The 18,818-nt window shown below is 43.2% G+C and overlaps 4 protein-coding genes across 8 annotated transcripts; 1 reads left to right on the top strand and 3 right to left on the bottom strand.

The window, feature by feature from the left end:
• Positions 1–388: 388 nt before the first annotated feature.
• Positions 389–4,253, top strand: LOC104433932 (NADH--cytochrome b5 reductase 1). 2 transcript variants are annotated; one of them, XM_010046849.3, is made up of 9 exons: positions 389–750; positions 895–1,036; positions 1,158–1,248; positions 1,358–1,435; positions 2,235–2,315; positions 2,435–2,524; positions 3,204–3,269; positions 3,708–3,794; positions 3,874–4,194. In XM_010046849.3, exons 1-9 carry the CDS (start codon positions 633–635, stop codon positions 3,964–3,966), a joined length of 846 nt encoding a protein of 281 aa, XP_010045151.1. In that variant the 5' UTR covers positions 389–632; the 3' UTR covers positions 3,967–4,194. The 2 variants fall into 2 exon arrangements, with proteins under 2 accessions (XP_010045151.1, XP_010045150.1); XM_010046848.3 differs by having other exon boundaries at positions 391–759; positions 3,874–4,253.
• A 1,067-nt stretch (positions 4,254–5,320) lies between these two features.
• Positions 5,321–11,991, bottom strand: LOC104433930 (probable apyrase 6). 4 transcript variants are annotated; one of them, XM_039307671.1, is made up of 9 exons: positions 11,193–11,987; positions 10,415–10,527; positions 9,453–9,560; positions 8,691–8,739; positions 8,154–8,214; positions 8,026–8,123; positions 7,675–7,772; positions 6,342–6,541; positions 5,321–5,843 (listed from the first exon to the last, which is right to left on the bottom strand). In XM_039307671.1, exons 1-9 carry the CDS (start codon positions 11,857–11,859, stop codon positions 5,573–5,575), a joined length of 1,665 nt encoding a protein of 554 aa, XP_039163605.1. In that variant the 5' UTR covers positions 11,860–11,987; the 3' UTR covers positions 5,321–5,572. The 4 variants fall into 4 exon arrangements, with proteins under 4 accessions (XP_039163605.1, XP_010045146.2, XP_010045148.2 ...); XM_010046844.3 differs by having other exon boundaries at positions 8,026–8,214; XM_010046846.3 differs by lacking the exon at positions 9,453–9,560 and having other exon boundaries at positions 8,026–8,214; positions 11,193–11,988.
• Positions 11,992–13,007: 1,016 nt separating this feature from the next.
• LOC104433929 (geranylgeranyl diphosphate reductase, chloroplastic) lies at positions 13,008–14,976 on the bottom strand. The gene has a single exon (XM_010046843.3). It carries the CDS (start codon positions 14,707–14,709, stop codon positions 13,357–13,359), a length of 1,353 nt encoding a protein of 450 aa, XP_010045145.2. The 5' UTR covers positions 14,710–14,976; the 3' UTR covers positions 13,008–13,356.
• Positions 14,977–15,678: 702 nt separating this feature from the next.
• LOC104433928 (non-specific lipid transfer protein GPI-anchored 2) lies at positions 15,679–18,393 on the bottom strand. Its single transcript, XM_010046842.3, has 3 exons — positions 17,794–18,393; positions 16,233–16,295; positions 15,679–15,965 (listed from the first exon to the last, which is right to left on the bottom strand). Exons 1-3 carry the CDS (start codon positions 18,143–18,145, stop codon positions 15,841–15,843), a joined length of 540 nt encoding a protein of 179 aa, XP_010045144.1. The 5' UTR covers positions 18,146–18,393; the 3' UTR covers positions 15,679–15,840.
• Between the last annotated feature and the right edge of the window lie 425 nt (positions 18,394–18,818).

The following is an 18,818-nucleotide window of genomic DNA, read 5'->3' as shown; positions in this document are numbered from 1 at the left end:
TCAATTGAATAAGATGATGGATTTTTGGAAGCTTCTCTACTCAAGCTTAAACTCGTCTGAATTGAATGTGGAGGGAGTTGATTGGGAAAAATATCCAGTTAGTCGAGGGCTTGATCGTGCGTATCTTTCTCGTTTCAACAATTTTTAGATAGGCAAAAGGGGTTAAAAGACAAAGGAGGAATCTCCCGATCAACGTTTCAACTAAGCCGCATTTCAAATTTTCTACAACCGCGATTCTCCCTTTTCTTTTTAATCTCTCAAGAAAGAACGGAGAAAAGGAAAAGCTCCCTTTTTTATTTTTGGTCACAAGAAAAGAAAAGAAAAGAAAAAGTCTTTTATAAAAAAACAGAAAAAGAAGATTTTAACGGGGGGGAGGAGATCGGAATCACCTGAACTCGAGCGCTTTTCGATCATCCTGCAACCGGCGTCATGTCCGCCCTACCGTACCGACGCCACCATCTATGGCCGCAAAAGTAGACCAGACTCCAACGGAAAGCGACCGGAGCGAAGGCCGATAGAGAGAGAAAGCTCGCTTCCCGCTTCGCCAGTTCGCCTCTCTCTCTCTCTCTCTGCGATTCGTCTTCCTCGAGGAAGTCGCCGCCGGCGGTCGCAGCCTCCTCGGCGGTCCGGAGATGGAGCCCCTGCAGTCCCACCGCGTCGAAATGCTGAGCATCGCCGTCGCCCTCGTCGCCGTCGGAGCCGGCACCGCCTACTACTTCTACCTCCAGAGGAAACCTAAAGGTCCTAAAGGTCCTAAAGGTAAGGTCGTCGGGTTTCACCAGCCGTTCCCCGTGCTCCTCTTCGGAGATTGAGATTCGTTCCGGCGGTCCTTCGATTCGATTGACTTGAGGCAATTTTTTTTTTTTTTTTTTGGTTGGGATGGGAATGTGTCAGGCTGTCTCGATGCCGACAACTTCAAGGAGTTCCTGCTCGTCAAGAGGACGCTGCTCAGCCACAACGTCGCCAAGTTTAGATTCGCTCTCCCGACTCCGACCTCAGTCTTGGGGCTTCCGATTGGGCAGCACATGAGCTGCAGGTATTCAGCTCGTTGACCTTTTTTCGGTTCGATTGGTGGTGATAAGTTCGTGACGCGTGGCTTGTGTTTGGTTTCCGTGTGGCATTGATTGTGGAAAATTTTCTGGGTGTTTTCGTTACAGAGGAAAGGATAGCGTCGGGCAAGAAGTTACGAAACCTTACACTCCGACCACTTTGGATTCCGATGTTGGATACTTCGAGCTGGTTATCAAGGTTTGGGCTGAACTAATTAGCTCGGAGGCAGATATAATTCCTTTCAACCCTGTTTTTTCCACCCATTCACAACGTGGTCTGTTTTTTTCGTTCTTTTCCTTGTGATTAGATGTATCCCCAAGGAAGGATGTCCCACCATTTCCGGGAAATGCGTGAAGGCGATTACTTGGCTGTGAAGGGGCCTAAGGTAGATTTCAAGTGGATTTATTTCCGAATATAGTTTGTTTCCAGTTGCTGATGGTTTCAGGCTGTAGGCAAGTGATGAATCATCTTAAGGTTTTTCAGTTATCTATGCACTAATGTGAAGCAGGTTGGGAATCGGTGTACTGGTTTGGTAGCAAGAGATAATTTTCCTGGTAGCCATCAAAAATTTGAATATCACAGTAGGAGTTAAGAGGAGTTTCTTTCAACTGCCTATGGCCCTGGGCAGAAGACTATTCACTAAGACTTAGAATTTATATCATGGCAAAGCACATATTAGGGCAAACGGCAAAAGCACCAAAGGCGAGATTGTAGATTTTAGACCACATATGATCTTTTGCCTCAGGATTGTTTTCTTAATGGCTTGGCTTCCTTAGATGGACTAGATTGCTCCTACATGAAAGCATTTTTTTGTCTAGCCTCTTGAATTTCTTCAATGCTTTATTGGATTAAATATGCGTTTGGAAGTATTGTCCACTGCTCTCTACAGAGCTAACATGGAAAACATTGGTGTCGTGTGTGTTACGTTAGCAGATGCAGCTGTAGCTATGCCCATGGCCTATCAGATCAGATATGCTTAAAAGCTTGTGTTTTTAGCATGCACACCACATGTTGAGACAAGTTTTTCATTTTGATGATTCTACACACTGCAACATATAATGAATCCACTGCTGAATCTCTTTGCCAAATTCTGATGCTAGAAAATTGAAGTGTAATGCGAGTCTTATCTGCTGCTGATAGTTATAATGGATTAAATTTCAGTGTACTTTTTCTTATTTTCTTAGGGTCGCTTCAAGTATCAACCTGGCCAAGTAAGGGCTTTTGGGATGCTCGCTGGGGGTACTGGCATTACTCCAATGTTCCAGGTATGGATGTAGATGACGACAAATTTGATATGCATATAGTTTTCCTATCTGATGGTTTGATACCACATGCCAAAGTGCTGGTTTTTGTGATTGCCACTGTTTTCTTTGATGCACTTTAGGTCGCTAGAGCCATATTAGAGAATCCTCATGACGAGACCAAGATTCACCTCATTTATGCCAATGTCACATATGAGGACATCCTTTTGAAGGTTGGAGTCTCTCTCCCTCTCTCCCTCCCTCCTTCCCCCCCCTCTCTCTCTCTCTCTCCCCTTCCCTCTCCCTCCCCCATGATTCTATTAACTTGAACTTTTTTTGTTCTTTCGGATGAATTGAATGATTTTTAATTGTATCATCCATTATAATCCGAGGCAATGGTCACTAAGTTGAATAGTAGTGCATAGCATGATAAGTATTTAAATTTTCTGTTGGAGTTATCTTTTCGAATGCATGTTTCTGCTTCATACAGCAGTGAAGTTCTACTTGTAAGTATCCTATTGGGAATCACTTCTTTCAAATTTTACAGACCTTAGGTCCTAACTGATGGCTCTTCTAGGATTGTATTATGCCAGAAACTACTTTGGGCAGCCCTTTTGTTGTTTAATTTGCTTTCGATTTGAATTGATGTTATGGAACCTAGCCTTTTGTGCAAACAAGGTGCTCAGAGAGCCCCCAGGCAGATGGGGTTTACCAGTGGCTCGTGTCATTAAGGGCCTAGCACATTATCTATTCCAGGAAATAATTTTTCTTTGCTCATCTTTCTTTTGCTTGCACGATCTGCCAATTGAATATGTATGTAAAGAGTACCTCACTGTATATTGAAGTTACATTAGATTATCAAATTCTACTGTCTGAAGGTGGGTCGATAATATTAGCAACACATTTTTGCAGGAAGAGCTGGATAATTTTGCCCGGAGTTTTCCTGATCAGTTCCATGTCTATTATGTCTTGAATCAGGTCTGGTGCCTCTCTTTTTATTTGTTTAATCTTTTGGTTTTCCTTTTGTCCTTCCTTGACATGCTTCTAGCATAAGTGTGCATTCTCTCTGATAAATATGACAAAACTTGGTGCCTAAACTTCTAATTCCTTGTCCCATCTGACATGAATCAGAACTATCTTTCCAGATAATGTTTGATAGATTTTCTGTCGTCTTCTTAATATCCGAAACTATTAATAAAAAAAAAAAAAAACTCAGGACAGACAATTTGGTAGCAGAAAGTATTTTACAAAAGATGTATTTTCACTCTGCTACTATGGTTCTTCTGCATCGTACTGGTGGACTATAATAATTTAATAAGCAAATTCAGACTTGTACTTTGTTGATCAGACCACTCACACTTTTTGCATTACTTCTTTAGTCATGAAATCACTTCACATCGTGTGTGCTGTTTGCAGCCGCCAGAAATATGGGATGGTGGTGTTGGTTATGTATCCAAAGAGATGGTTCAAATTCACTGCCCAGCGCCAGCCAGTGACATTCAGGTATGTGCACTATCTATAGTGTCCCATTCTATCTTTCTTCATCTCTGATCAATAGATTAACGGATAATGCAATGTTTAGATATTGATGTGCGGACCACCGCCAATGAACAAAGCAATGGCTGCTCACCTCAACGAGCTTGGATACACTCCGGAGATGCAGTTCAAGTTTTAGGCACATGGAACTCCACCTCTCCATTTCTTTGTAGCCTGCAAGCCTGTTACAAGATTCATCTCAGATTGAGGATCAATTAGCTGACGGACTGGATGATAGCATTATTGAAGTCCAGCTCAGTAGTTAAAATTTTTTGTCTTGTTGATGCAGTCGTCAAATGATTTGCCGGACAACTTTCAATTTATTAATCCTGGTATACCTTTAACCATGGTAACTATCTTTTTGAGATATCCTCTGAAAGCCTATTTTGGACAACTGGAATAAAGAGATCCTTATCCTACAGTTCTTGTAAGGGCATATTTTACCAACTACTTAGCATACCTTGTATGCAAAGCGGAGGAAACCCTGGACACTGCTTCCTCGACCTTGCCCTGGCTCCCCCGAGTTTAGAAAGACACATGAACCTGAATGTGACTTCTTGCTATGTTCCATCAGGCATGACAGTGATCGAGACAATGATGGGTGTTGATTACTTTTCCGGAAAAAAAAGAAAAAAAAGAAAAAAAGAGAGACATAACCATCGGTAGGTTATCATATTTAACAGCTTATGGGGCTTGCACAAAGGAAGCCACACGGTCTAGTATCTGCATTAGCATTTCCCAACTATAGAGTTCGATTAGATACAGCAATCCATGGCTCTTGAAGTGGTAATTAATAACAGAGAATGATTTGGTCAATCTTTATTTGTTAGCATAGTCAGCTTCGAAAGATTTACCACCAATGAAATTGAAGATTAATACTACAAAAAGATTCAAACCGATACATCTGTAATAAATTTATTCTAAATTAATTTTTTAATCACCAAAAATCTCAAACAATAAATTTATCCAAAATTAATACATTTATAACAAATTTACCTATGTTAAGTTTCCATATATTTTAATATTAAATTACTGAGCTATATGACATGTAACTATCGACTGATATATCAATTTAAAATTATACTCTCCATTTATCATAGTATTACCAATTTTGCGTTTTTTCTTTTCGTATTAATCTAATTTAACGGAGGAAATATTTATGACAAATATACCCGTTTGATTTTTTGACGGTCTTGAGTAAATTTATTACAAATGTACTGATTTAATTTTTTTTATTTGAGATAAATTATCATATGTGTACTAGTTTAAGATTTTTTTATCAAAAAATTAATTTGAAATAAATTTATCACATGTATACTAATATGGGGTCTTCCGTGACATTAACCCTAAAGTAACACCACTTAAAAAGCCCAGTCCTACTGATAGATCGACCTTTAGTCACTGGTCATAGCCAAGATGCCAAGGAATGACACGAACCAAAACCTGATAAAACTCCAAGATGAGAGAGAGAGAGAGAGAGAGAGAGAGTGCAAGCAAGGAACCAAGCAAAAACTTTTATACGTATTCATTCATAATCACAAAATCTGGCTGACACCAATAAATAACTGCAGATCCTGATATTTCTTTGCTTTGTTCGGACTTTGGACGAGCTTTCTGTTTTGTCCCCGGAAGCAATTTCCCATGCATTGCTCAATGCTGCGCCCTGCTCTGCTTATGTCCTCTCTTGACCAATCCCTCCATAAGAATGTACAGGCTTAAGAAATAAATAAAAAAAGACTAACTAGTTACCTAGGCACACGTGTTACTATATAGTGCCCCTTCTCCAGATCATAAATTGTCTTTAACTGTGGTTTTTGCCATTGCGAAATGAGAAATGCAGCAAGTACAACTATCAAAAGTACAGCAAATAATGAAAAGTAGGTGACTGACTCATTTCCAACAATTTCCCCAAAGTTATCGGATTCATGTGCAACAGCATCCTGCATCGTCAGGACAACATAAGCTCCCAGAGTCCAGTCAAATGGAATGCTTCCAGTTCTATTTGCAGAATGGACCCTGTGATTGCTCAAGTCAAGTTAGAATATCAAACACTTAAAAGGAGGAACTCATAAATTGCACACATACACATGTACTGCTGTATACAAACTTCTATTGTGGCCAACTTCCACTAGAAAGGACCATATAGGTAAAAAGAGAGAAATTCCACCAACCATGCCGCATATTATGGAGAAAGAGGAACTGACAGAAAATATCTTATTAGAGATATGGTCTTCGGCAAGGAACGTTAAGGAACATAAATCCCAAGTAAAGGCCAACAAGGAGAAACTATCACAAAGGTGGGAAACACTTGCTGAACTTGGATCTACAATGAGAGTGCAGGCGAACACACAATCTGCAAACAAAGCACTAAAAGATAGCAAATCCTATATACTTAACATCTTAGTTGTTGACCCTCAAGATCTAAGTTCCACTTTTGAAATGAAAGGTTTTTCTACATTCATGGTAGAACAGAAATATCAATTCATCAGCAGTCCAGTTTAGAAGAATCCATACCTTTTATCATCAAAAGGGATTCCGAGACTGTCATGCAGTAGAGCCACCACATAAGCCGAAGAGAAACAATATCTGGACAAATCCAGGTCTTCCATGCTATTTTGCTTGTTTCTCAATTTGCCCCAATCATCATCAGCGCAATAACGTTCACCAGCTAGCTTCAAGTCAAACAAACCCTCCCTAGAGAACATCCCAAAAAACTGTAGAAGGTTCAATATTGGGATGTAAGGCTAGCTTATAACTCGAGAAATAATTAAGCAGAATCTATCAATTAAATACAGATGACAATACAGATGACACTATTAAGGAAAGTTGCCAAACACAAGATATGTATTAAGATATTATTTTCCTGGTGTGCACAAGCGAAAGGTAAGAAAGCATGAGAGTAACCATGGTACTGGATCCATCACTTGATCGCTTTTCAATGAACTCAGTAGGTTAATATACTAATGTGACATCATCCCATTTCTTCCTAAATTGCTTATGTGTGCTTACAAAAAGATGTAACATAATTTAAAATAAAATAGACTTGCATTGGAAGTGAGACCTAAAATTTTATATACCAATCATTGAAAAAACAGGCAGAGGACTAGCACTGTGCATCTGTACTCCCCTATTCCGCAGAAAACAATCGTATCTTTGCAATGGATTACTTCTTGAGACTGGAGTTCAGACAACAATGATAAACTTAGGAAGTGCTGTACAATTTCCTTGTGGCTCACTTCATCCTCAAAAGGATGATTTCAGATTTCTTGCACAGGATTTGCAAAATTCTTGCTTTTCCTTCTATATGTTTCTGATAAATTTTGGCATGAAATTCTTGAACTATGGCTAGCACCAAAATGCAAGGTTTTAAGAGGCTACAATCTTTCTTCAACTTGTCATTAAAAATGCATTTATGAACAGCTTGAGAGGTTTGACCATCCATCACTTGGTAACAACAAACTTTACTCTCAATTGGGACAGCCAAATGCACAGTCATGGTGTCACCTTTTCCTGCATTGTCAACATCATTGCTTTCATGTATGGCAGCTCTACCCTAACAAATTCGTTCCACTCGGGCAATTGCTCCATTCTAGCAAAAGGTCAAAGAATAAGTCTTGTTGAATACAAGAATGCTCCACATTCTGACCATCAAAAAGTGATACCAAAAACCTCTAAGCTTCGAGGAAATCTCATACAAGAATACACCTCTTCATTCAAACATACACAAGCGCGTACACTTGTATTACGGCTTTCTGTTTGCTTCCTATGAGTTACATTTAGCAATGAACAAACTCAAGTTGACAGAATTATTCGAGCTCATTTGCTGAACACAACATTTTTTACATACCTCAGATGTATAATAGAATCTTTCAAGAGGAATTGCACTGCCCTGTAGATTCCCAATAGAAGAAAGGAGAATATTGCAGGGTGGGTGAGAGCATTTATCTGCATCCAGAAAAATGAAATGGATACTTGAAGATCATACTGTTTACATAATGATTTGGAGGAAGAAAAATATACTAGCACAAAAATAAAACAAGTCAATGGAATGTGTGTAACTATACAATTGATTGTTCTATCATTTTATTCGAGTCATCTCAAATAGCATAATTAAATAATTCTACAACAACGACATCCTTCTAGAGAAATTAAAAAACACAATTTTAGATTTTAGGTTAAAGATAAGAGGGCAGGGCACCTTTTCTTGTTCTCAAAAGTGCCAAGGCATCATTTTTGCAGGCAGAATAGTTTCCAGCAGGATATGATGTCAGAGACTCTGCATCTCTCACTTTTGATGTCAGAGACTCTGCATCTCTCACTTTTGATGTCAGCCCATATCCTCTGGGAAAGCATGGGTTCATGACGTGTTTATCATTTGAACTTGAAGCTGCACAGCAAATAAAACATCTTAATTATCACTAACGCACATCAAGCAACAGCAAAGTAAAGAATGGCATTATCAAGTCAGTGAGATTCTAAGTCACACAAAAGCATTGATATCCCAAGAATATACATAGACGATCATCCTCATCGCAAAAAGCCAAGAACATACTATTTACGTATCATTATAATTATTCTTTAAATCGGGAATAGAGAAAATAATTGTAAGATGCACACTAATGCAAGAAAAATTAACCATTTTCGATAAGGCAGTGGTATTTGTTTTGATGAGCAGTCATCTTTCTGAGAAACAAGAAAATTTCATGAGAAATTGGGAAATATCTCATCCTAGTCTGCATCCTCATTAACCAACCACTAGATACAGTATAGCCATTTTTAAATGGATTCTTTATTTTCCAAATTAATTGAAAACAGAATGATGCTGGGTGTTCTGCACAAGACATATATGTTTCATCAACTCACCAGTTCTCAGCTCCCCAGAATTGTGAAGTTCAGATCGCCAAGCATCATCCTGCATAAAAATAATCATTTGAGTTTTGCAGTCGGGCAACTTCAACTGCACCTTCAGATCAAAGAATGCGTTACAGCAGTAACTAATCAAGTTAAAAGTCACACACACATACAGAGCACTAATGTCCACTTCCATCCACATCAATAGGAAGCTTCAGCACAACAAGATGAAACAGAAAACCAAATTTACTTAGCTCTGAGGATCACCTTTTAAACCAAAGTTTTCATAATTGACAGGAAACTATAAAAGGTTTCACCTCGACATATCAGTATCCTGCCAAAACTATCACAAATGCAAATTGTTCGCCTCAAGGTTCCTAAGTAATAGCAGGTCAGGTTAAACATGATTATGAACTATCAACAATTCAATGACAACACTGCTCCTGCAGTGTCTGTCTCATCTCTAACTTCACATTTAAATCTTTTCTTCACCCTGTTTAACCTGGATTCTTTTATGTATATTGTAAAAGCTGAATCAAATGGGTTCAGATCACTAGTAATGCCAATGCATCTCTGCAGTCAGTACTATTTGAATAACCTAATCATGATTTTGGTTGCTTAAAATTAGAAATAGCAAGGAGTGCAGTGTAGAAGAGTAGTCCTGAACCATTAATTCCCGAAGCATAGCATACACAGAATTGAGATATGAGGACAAATATCCAAAAGGATATGTATGCGAAGAATTGCAAAATATTGGACGTTACATGGAAACACCTGACCAAATTGTTGCAAGCTTAGCGTGTAGAGATTGTAGGTAGTTCCACCCAATTTGACAACTCGGGAAGTTTGCAGTTGCGTTGATTCTCTAGGAGCAAATGTAACCTGTAAGTACCCGTGAACTACTTAAAACAAGAGTCATACATATACAGATATCCAGCAGACAACACGTACGCATGCTCTCTGCCAGAATTATCATCCATCACTATATAGCTCATAATTGCCAAAGGTCAAATAATCACTAGATTGGCACAAAGAAGCCCTGGATGGTTCATGATTCATTATATTCGGTTAAATGCAAACATCTCCAGATGGCATACTAGCAAGAATAGGTTGCTCAATTTCAAAAGGCAGTTCAATTTCAGATGAACCGCCGAATAATCTTTCAAAGGGGGAAACCTCTTAGAATGCACATTGCAACAGGCAATGCAGGTCAAAAGAAAATCCATTCTAGAGGAAATATTGCTCCACTGAGATTCAAATGTTTTCATTTTTCCCTGGTTAAAAGACTTGCCTTATTGACTCGTCTTTGTTCAATGAATTGGGAAAACATGCTGGAAGTTCAAAAACTTAAAAGCGAGTTTGAAAGGAGTTTCTGAAGTACAATTTGAGTTGTGTTTGTGAGTTACTGCAGGATCCTAATTTTACACTGCATACAGCTGAGTCGAGAAGGGGCAGCTTTTCTTTGCTGCTTATCCATCTGAGCCATGAACAGAGTTTTTTAAGAGAGTAAACAACAGGATTCAACAACTCTGGCTGTTGCCTACAAGAAACTACCCATGGTCTAGCATAGTATTTCTGCCATGTTGCACAGCACCTTCCTATGAAAAAGGCCCCCAGAAATATGCTATCAAGAATCAATAAGGCGCATCTCCAAATACCAAGCTTGCATATTGGAATGCAAATGCCAACTTTCACTCCAAGAGATAATAAAATCAGAATAAGTTAATGGGCACAACCTCCATAGAACGGCCACCAAGTTCGACTGTCCCGATGGTATCTTCAGATTCACTTCCCAAGGTTCCAAGAATGTAATTTACGGCAACCCAAGAAAAAACCCCTTCATCTTCCCCTACATTCACATCATTTTCCATGACCAATGTTAAAATTCCAAGAAAAAAGGCACTGATACTAATTGTCAATCTAGATGAAGAAAAGTCAAAGGATAACCTAGTAAATCACCATTCTATATTGTTCTGGACAGTGTGTGCACTAAAAAGTATAACAGAAAGGACTGGGTGAAGAGGTCAAGATAATCAGTTATGTTGCGAGAGCATACATACACAGTATACCCAAACGTGCATAGCAACTAAGTTAAGTTATAAGGTATAAGAGCTCCCTAGCATTTCACCAGAAAGGGAGTCCCGCCCCAATTCGTGCAAACCAATGCCCTACGAAGAAGAGAACTAGAACAAAAGGAAATCACATGAGCACAAGAAGATTAGCTCGGCTTAACATCAACGCGACTCTAAGGACATTCGCAATTCATGATAACAAAATGAGAGAGAGAAACTCAAAGCAATTCCAAGCAAGTCTTGCTTCAGCTAATCGGAGTTTAGGATTCTATTAAGCGTAACAAACAAGAGAGCTGGAATAGAAATCGCTACTGCTCTTTGGTTCCCAAACTTCAGCAAAAGAACTTCGTAACAAGGAACCAAAAGTTCACACATTCACAATTTACCAGCAGCGAATATCGGACGAAACGTTCCAAAACATTGAAGGAATTGAATCGCCAACCTGTGATCACTCGCGCCCACTCATCTCTAAACATAAATCCAGACTTCCTCAGGACTCGCCTGCACGACTCCACTATCCGCCCTCTCACCATGGGACTCAACCCCTCCAACCCGCCGCTCACCGCCAACACAACCTTCGTCTTCGCCCTGTCCTTCTTCCTTACCCGCCGCTTGGCGAACTTGATCAGCTCCGAGATCGACCGGCCCGCGGCCCCCGGGTCGTCCGCGAACGCCGCCAAACCCGGCCGGACCCTCTCGGACTCGGTCCCCGATCCGTCGACGGCCACGGACGGGAGCGCCCCCTCGCTGTAGAACTCGAAGACGTGGATGCTCGAGCCGGAGGGGGCGGCATTGATGACGAGGCCGTGGAACCCGGGGCTCGGATCGGCGAACTTGGAGGAGCCGTGGACGCTGAGGGCGGTGGCGAAGATGTAGTAGAGGAAGGGGGCGACGCAGAAGAGGGCGGCGGCCGCGAGGACGAGGAGCTTGGGGCGGGATTTCTGAGGCTGCGGCGGCTGGGGAGGGAAGGGGGGAGGGGAGAAGGAGTGCATGCGGGGGTGGAGCTGCGTGCGGTGAGGAGGGATGTAGGAAGAGGAGGATGATGAAGAAGAAGAAGAAGAAGAAGAAGAAGAGGAGGAGGCTCTGGACTGCAGATTGGAGAAGTCCATGGAGCCGGTGCCAGCAGCGAGATATCCTTCACATTGCAGATCGGCTATGGAGATGCAATTTGCAGGCGCAATCTCCACAGTAGAGAGAGAGAGAGAGAGAGAGAGAGATGAGGGAGTCGAGTCGAGTTTCGGGAATGGCGCTAGATTTGGCGAAGGTGGAGGTTGGATGAGCCGGTTCGCAGAAAAAGCCCGAAAATTTTCGGGTGGGCCATGTCGCGGTTGTGGATCTGAACCGCAGGCCCGAAGATTAGACGGGCTGGGTGATTTGCCCGGCCTGCTGTCGTGCCCCCCAGTAAATAGGAGGGCCTATATACGTCAGGCCCATTCAAAATCAGTAATGCAGTTTTCTCATGACGAGGGCCCGAGGGGCATAATACCGCAAGTGATTTGTGAACTTTAGTTCCATGAACTTTTAATTTGTACAATATGATTTTTGAACTTTGGTTCGATGTGCAATATCGTCCCTATAGTTTTAATTTGTTCAATTTTGGTCCATGAATTATTTATAAATATTCAATATAATCTATAAACTATATGAAAATGATTAAAAGTTCATGAACTATATTAAATATTTATCAATGTTTAGAAGTCATATTAAATAAATTAAAAGTTGATTGCCCATTATAATAGAACCTACCTCTAATGATGTAGTTGACTGGGTAGCAAAATGCCATAGGAAGAAAGCCCTCCCAAAAACTGGTTGACAAGCCCTCCATGGGGCCTCTGGGATCTGCTCTGATTGGATATTCTGCAAATGGGTTTGGTTTTAAATGAAGCTATGAAGTTACGATTAAAAAAAAGAAAAAAAGTTCTAATTACTTGTGTCGCTTTCCCATGACCATGATTTGTCATTTTCCAAATGAAATCAGAGTTGGATGGGATTTGCGATTCTGACAAAGATTCCTTTTTCTGTTGTGCTCTTGTTGGAAGCTTTTCCCAAAAATAGGATATGTAATATGTGAGCGTTTCCGCCAGAACGCCCATTTCCTTCTTCTTATTTTTAAAAGTAAAAAATAAGAAAATAAAACACGCAGATTTGCCTCTTTTCTAACCTGCAATTCGAAAAGTACAGTTAATCTCACTTTTATTACCTTCCTAGGTATCCAATATATGATTAGAAAAAAAAAAAAAAAGTACGCAGACTTGCCTTTACCAAAAAATATTTATATATATGATTAGAAAAGTACATTCGGTATCCCTTTCAGTTCCTTCCTGAGACAGATCCTACTAAATTAAAACAAAGAGATAACCAAAGGGATAAAACCGTAAATAAACATGTTCACGGGGGGCATGAAATTTTAATAACGTTGATTTCCACCGCCCAAACTAGTTCTGAACTTCTTTTGTTAAAGTGCAACGCTTCTTTACGATAGGTTGGAAGCTTGCGTCCTGATCGTGGAAAAGTTTGCAGGAGCCAATAAACAGAAAGGAGATAAACACTCCACAGACCGAAAAAAGCTACCACCTTGACAACCAAATCGGCGGATGCGAATCCGGCTAGGCGATGGCCTTCAGGCGGCCCATCTCGCCGCTCATGATCTTGCACCTGACCAGGGTCGCCACCGTGCTCGCCGCCATCTTCACGCCCTCCCACCGGTCCCCCTCCACCAGCCTCTTGTACATGTAGCTCTCCAGCGACACCCTCTGCACGTACTCGCCGCCGCACAGCTCCACCATCGCCTCCCTCCCCCAGTTGCTCCCGTAGAACACCTTCTCCAGCAGATCCAGCACCCGATATGTACTCACGTACCTGTCGTCCCACTGTCGCAAGTACTCCCTCCTCAGGTCCTCCTCGCCCACCATCCTCGCCCCTCCTTCCGACGCCTTCACGATGCCTTCCCCGCACATCCTCCCCGATTTCGCCGCGAAGTAGATCCCCTCGCCGGAGCACTTGGTCACGTAGCCCGCCGCGTCGCCGACGAGCGCCACCCGCCCCCTTACCCGGACCGGCCGCGGGTGCTCCGGGATCGGGTGGGCCTCCACCTTGATGACCTGTCCGCCCTCGATCTTCGGCCTCGCTCGCTCCCTGATCCCCCTCTGGTAGGCCTTGATCTCGCGCTTGGACCGGACCGTGCCGGTCCCCACCGCCACGTGGTCGCACTTCGGGAAGACCCACGCGTAGAAGTCCGGCGACACGTCGTCCCCCAAATACATCTCGGCCAGGTTCTCGTAGTATTTCATCTTCTCGTCCGGGAGCCTGATCCTCTCCTGGAACGCGATGGCGTAGGAGTACTCCCCGGCGCCGATGGACTTCGCGACGCGGCTGTTGGCGCCGTCGGCCCCGACTACGACGTCGACGGCTAGGCTCCGCTTCGAGCCGCCGCTCGTGTAGTGGACGACGTACGGCGAGGAGGAGGAGCGAGGGAGCTCCAGATCCGTCACCAGGCCGGTGATGAGCTCTGCGCCGCGGGACTCCGCGCGCGAGCGGAGGAAGGAGTCGAGGACCTCGCGGCGGAGCATGGCGATGAACTCGTGCGGCCTCAGGGTCTTGCCGAAGTCGACGGTGATGTTCGACGGCGAGATGACCCTCATCTCGGTGACGTGGCGGTCGACGAGGCTGTGCGGGAGGTCGAACTCGTCCAGCATGCAGAGCGGGATGGCGCCGCCGCAGGGCTTGGCGGAGGAGGGGCTGCGCTCGAAGAGGAAGGTCTCGACGCCGCCGGAGGCGAGGGACTCGGCGGCGGAGGACCCGGCCGGGCCGCCGCCGATGACGGCGGCGCGGAGCTTGCGGCCTGGGAGGGGCGGGTTCTTCGAGGCGGCGACGGTGAGGGGGCGCGGGGAAGGCTTGAGCGGTTGCCGGGTGCGGAGGCGGAGGGAGGCGAAGTGGTGGTGGAGAGATTGGGAAGCCATTGATGATTGGGGAGGGGAGGGGGTTTGGCTTAGGGTTTAGAGTAGGGAGCGAGCGACGACTGATTAGCGAAGAAAAGCGAGGGCAAAATTATAAATAACGGGGTTAGAGAGCAATAATATCATCTAGTTTAAGGAGTAAAAGTCAGTTACGACAGCGCGCTGTGGTTTAGATGCTGTTTTTGTTAGTCCGGTCTGAACGAGGCGGTCCTCACCACGTTGTCCTTTTGTCGTACTCCCTTTCCGATGAACTTTAATCTCGAGTGCTTGAAATTATCCAACATTTAATATCTTTCTAATGGAAATGAAAGAAATGGATTCCAAGATACCAAAACTCGAACGATGGAGAAACATGCTCAAGAAATTTTACATATATCACATAATGAATATGTCTTGTTTTCACGTATTAAATATCGTCAATTGCAAACTTATTGAGAGTTCCTCGTCGGATCATTTTCTTATATTTTTGCTTTAAAATGGAAATGAAGGAAATGGATTCCAAAATACCAGAACTCTTCAGAACAATCGAGAAACATGCTCGAGAAATTCTGCAACGCTAATCAAATAGGAATAGGTATATCATATAAACATATCTTGTTTTCACATATTAAATACTGTCAATTGCAAACTCGGGAGTTCCTCGTTGGATCATTTTCTTATATTTTCGCTTAAAAATTTCACGATTACATTACGATTTTTGCCTGTTGTTTTGGAACTTAATCACCTTATACTTACGATGGGTGTTGGGCTGGGCTAGCCCAACATGGGCGGCCCACCCATAAACCCATAATCCGTTACCTTCTAATTAAAAAATATGTTTTTAAGACAATATTTATTCATATCTTCTAGAAAAATTAGCCAATAATTAGAAAATATTTGCATTTGTATACAATTTATGCGTATACGACCGAAATATTGAGTTTTTTTCACTTCAATCACAAAACTGGAATTAATAGGGAGGGACTGGCAGGCGATATGCAACTCAATCATCACAGTCGAGCCTTGAATAAACTCATATTACAGAAATCTATTATTAGCAAGTTCCCGTGAATAGTACGTCGATAGATGTCTAAGTATCCGATTTAATCATATGAAATCATGACAAGAATCGTAACGAAAAGCCTCCAACTAGAATCAGAGGAATGCCTGGAGGATCGCGGCACCTACGCCAGCAGCTAAAAGCAGCGCATTCTGCGAAGCGCGGTTGCCTGTGTTCCCGGGTGTTGGAGAAGAGGCGCCGGCAGTAGGCGCAAGAGAACCTGCATTTTGCTTTTTCATTAGAAAGAGTGCGACAGAAAACTTAAACCGGAAAGGCATGACAGCAATGCCCTGTACATTAAACTTGAAGGTCGTCTAGTAGACTGTCTAAGTAACTATATAATCACACAAAATCTAACTTGAGGTGAGTTTCGATATCAGTAGTCCTAAGATCATCGTCTCCATAGTCCTCGAAATCAATTCACGCGCGTAATTGATGACGATCTCTTTACTTGAAAAGGCGAACCCCAAAAGAAAAGAGCAAGTACCTGGCGCAGTACCCGGAACCCCAACAGGAGCTCCCGCCGGAACCCCAACCGGAACTCCCACAGCTGCAAGAACACAAAGACGGCCGAAGACCGCGTCAAAAAACTGTTTCTGGATCGTAATTTGAACCGGCCGTTTAGATGAATCACGCCGGTCAATCCGACCAAATCGGCAGTCAAATTACACTATAAAAACAGTGCTTCCCAACCGCTCGGTCGGAAACAGATGAAACCGTCATTACTCTCGGAAACAGCTAAAGCATGGAGAGCGAAATGTGCCGAAACATGCGTACGGATGGACAGGCGTGACGGATGCGGGTGGTTTAGTTGGGCCGAAGGCCGGTGAGGAAATAAATGCAGGGCACTGTCGTGTGCCGGGGCCGAAGTGAAATCAGGCAGCCTGGCTTTCGACGGATCTCGCTAGCGTGACCGTACGGCTTGTTTTAATTCGACAACGGTGGGAGGGCAGCCACACATTCCATTTCACGTGGAAAGGGCTACCAGCATTGATGATCGTTCACTGAAAAATAATTATGTTCCGCCAAGATAGTAGATTGTGGACCCTCACCCACCTTCTTATGGTGCGTTTAGATGAGCGACAATAAAAGTTCTTTCTAAAAAAAAGGAGGAGCGCCGACCTCTCCAGATTTTTCTCAGGCGAAAATAAAAGATATTGTCCCAATAAATCACTTTCATGTTTTTAATGTTCTTCAAATGAAGGAATTCCTTTTCTTTTTTCTTTTTTGTATTGTCCCTTTTTGTAGCTATTGATCGTAATATCATAATAAATCAATTTTATACGGACCAAAAATTGAATATAGCTTTTGATCATGCTCGTTTTGCGATTTCTCATCATGTTCAAACGGAAGAATGATACTAGAAAAAAGTAATCAATTTAATCCATGACACTTAATTGGAACAAATAAATAGTTTCATACTTCTAAGTATCTAAATTGCGACTGTTTTCTTCATTTCTATTTTTATTCTTGTTTTCATTGTGACCTACCTTTTTGTAAAGAAAAATTAAGATAGAACTCACTGGAATTTGCCAGCAAAAAATATTGCATTAAGGGAGATTCTCATTTTCCTAAGGAAACCGGGCAAACAAGTCTCCGGATTCCTCGGGACCGACCACGAAAACATGAGAAATTCTTTTTAGCACTTTCCAAACTTAAATTTAAGTTTTCTTTTTACTTTTGAAACTTTCGTGAGTCAACTCTTTCTAAATTTACCAAATAGATTTAATTCATCTCCCAGAACAGAGCAAGTCTCTAAAACTTTATTTTTCCTAGATGGACTTAGCATTTTATCTTTGGTAGTCATGCAGAAAATGGAAACAAAAATTATGTCATGACGAATAATTAGACTTTATTTGTTTCACATAAAAAAAAAAAAAAAACTTTTTCAAAAACGATTACTTGCGTCGCTAAAGTAAAGATTGTCACTTTGTTTTGTTCCGTCTCTCGTTCGCAACGGAGGATTTGAACTTTGCAAGGTTTTCCAGATGCAACACGACAAAAGAAGGGAAACCGGAGCCGATCTCTCGGCTCAGGCGGCGACGCACCTGCGCACGTGCTGAGCGGCGGGGTGGCCACATTGCAGACGGAGGGGAGCTTGATCGCCCGGTTGACGTCGATACTGATGCCGAAGCTGCTGGCCTTGCTAAGCAGCTCGCACAGGCAGATGGGGTGGCTGTCCAGCAGGCCCGCCAGCTCCCCGCAGCACGGCTTCTCCGGCGCCGTCAGCTTGCTCCCTGACGTCACGTAACTCAGGCAGTCCGTCAGGTTCAGCAGGTTGCTGAGGCACTCGTCCGCCGCCGGCCCGGGAGCCGCCGCCGGCATCTGCGCCGACGCGCCGCACACCGTCGCCAGGAGGACGGCCGCCAGGACGGCGGCAACGGCGCGCGTCTTGGCCATTCCCGCGATGTGGGTTCGGAGTTTGGAGAGGGTTGTAGAGAGAGTCTGCGGAGAGAAGTGGAGGTGTGTAGGTGGATCGGTGTGGGAATGGAGTTATAAGCGTGGAGTGGGGAGATGAAAAGGGTGGTGGCGGAATTAAAGTCCCGATTTTTTATTTTAGCCGAAAAGCGATAAATGCGCTCAACCACTACCACCTCCAGCTGGTGCTCAAGCCAGCGTCCTCGTGTAAATGTGCCCGGTGCTCTCTTCTGCCTTTGTCTTTTAACGGTGCCCGTGGATTTTGATGAACACGGAAATTTATTTTGCGTCAGCGCAGGCGATTTTGCAACGACGCGCGATTCCCGGTCGCCCTCGCTTTCGTCAAAGGTTTAAAGCGCGTCGCGCGTCGTGTCGTGGATAAAAAGGATCACGTGTACAAGACATCCCCGGTTGGAACCGTGTGGAAATTTGTGAGTTGCGTGCGTCCGTTGCCGATGAGACCGAGAAAGGGGGGCCGTTCCATTTCCAATGATGTTTCGTCCGGAATATTACGTCTCGTTATCCTTCCGGGTGCGAATGCTTTCGAGCCGTGGAGATTCTTTTCAGATGGAAACCTAAAATTCTAGTGATGCCCGCACTCCATGGGAAATGGAATGACATCTCAGCCGCGTCGCGAGAGAGAACATGTTATAAG

This window comes from Eucalyptus grandis, chromosome 2, assembly GCF_016545825.1.
Source record: "Eucalyptus grandis isolate ANBG69807.140 chromosome 2, ASM1654582v1, whole genome shotgun sequence".
NCBI lineage: Eukaryota > Viridiplantae > Streptophyta > Magnoliopsida > Myrtales > Myrtaceae > Eucalyptus > Eucalyptus grandis.
The sequence above is the reverse complement of the archived record's forward strand: the minus strand, read 5'-3'. Positions and strand labels throughout refer to the sequence as shown.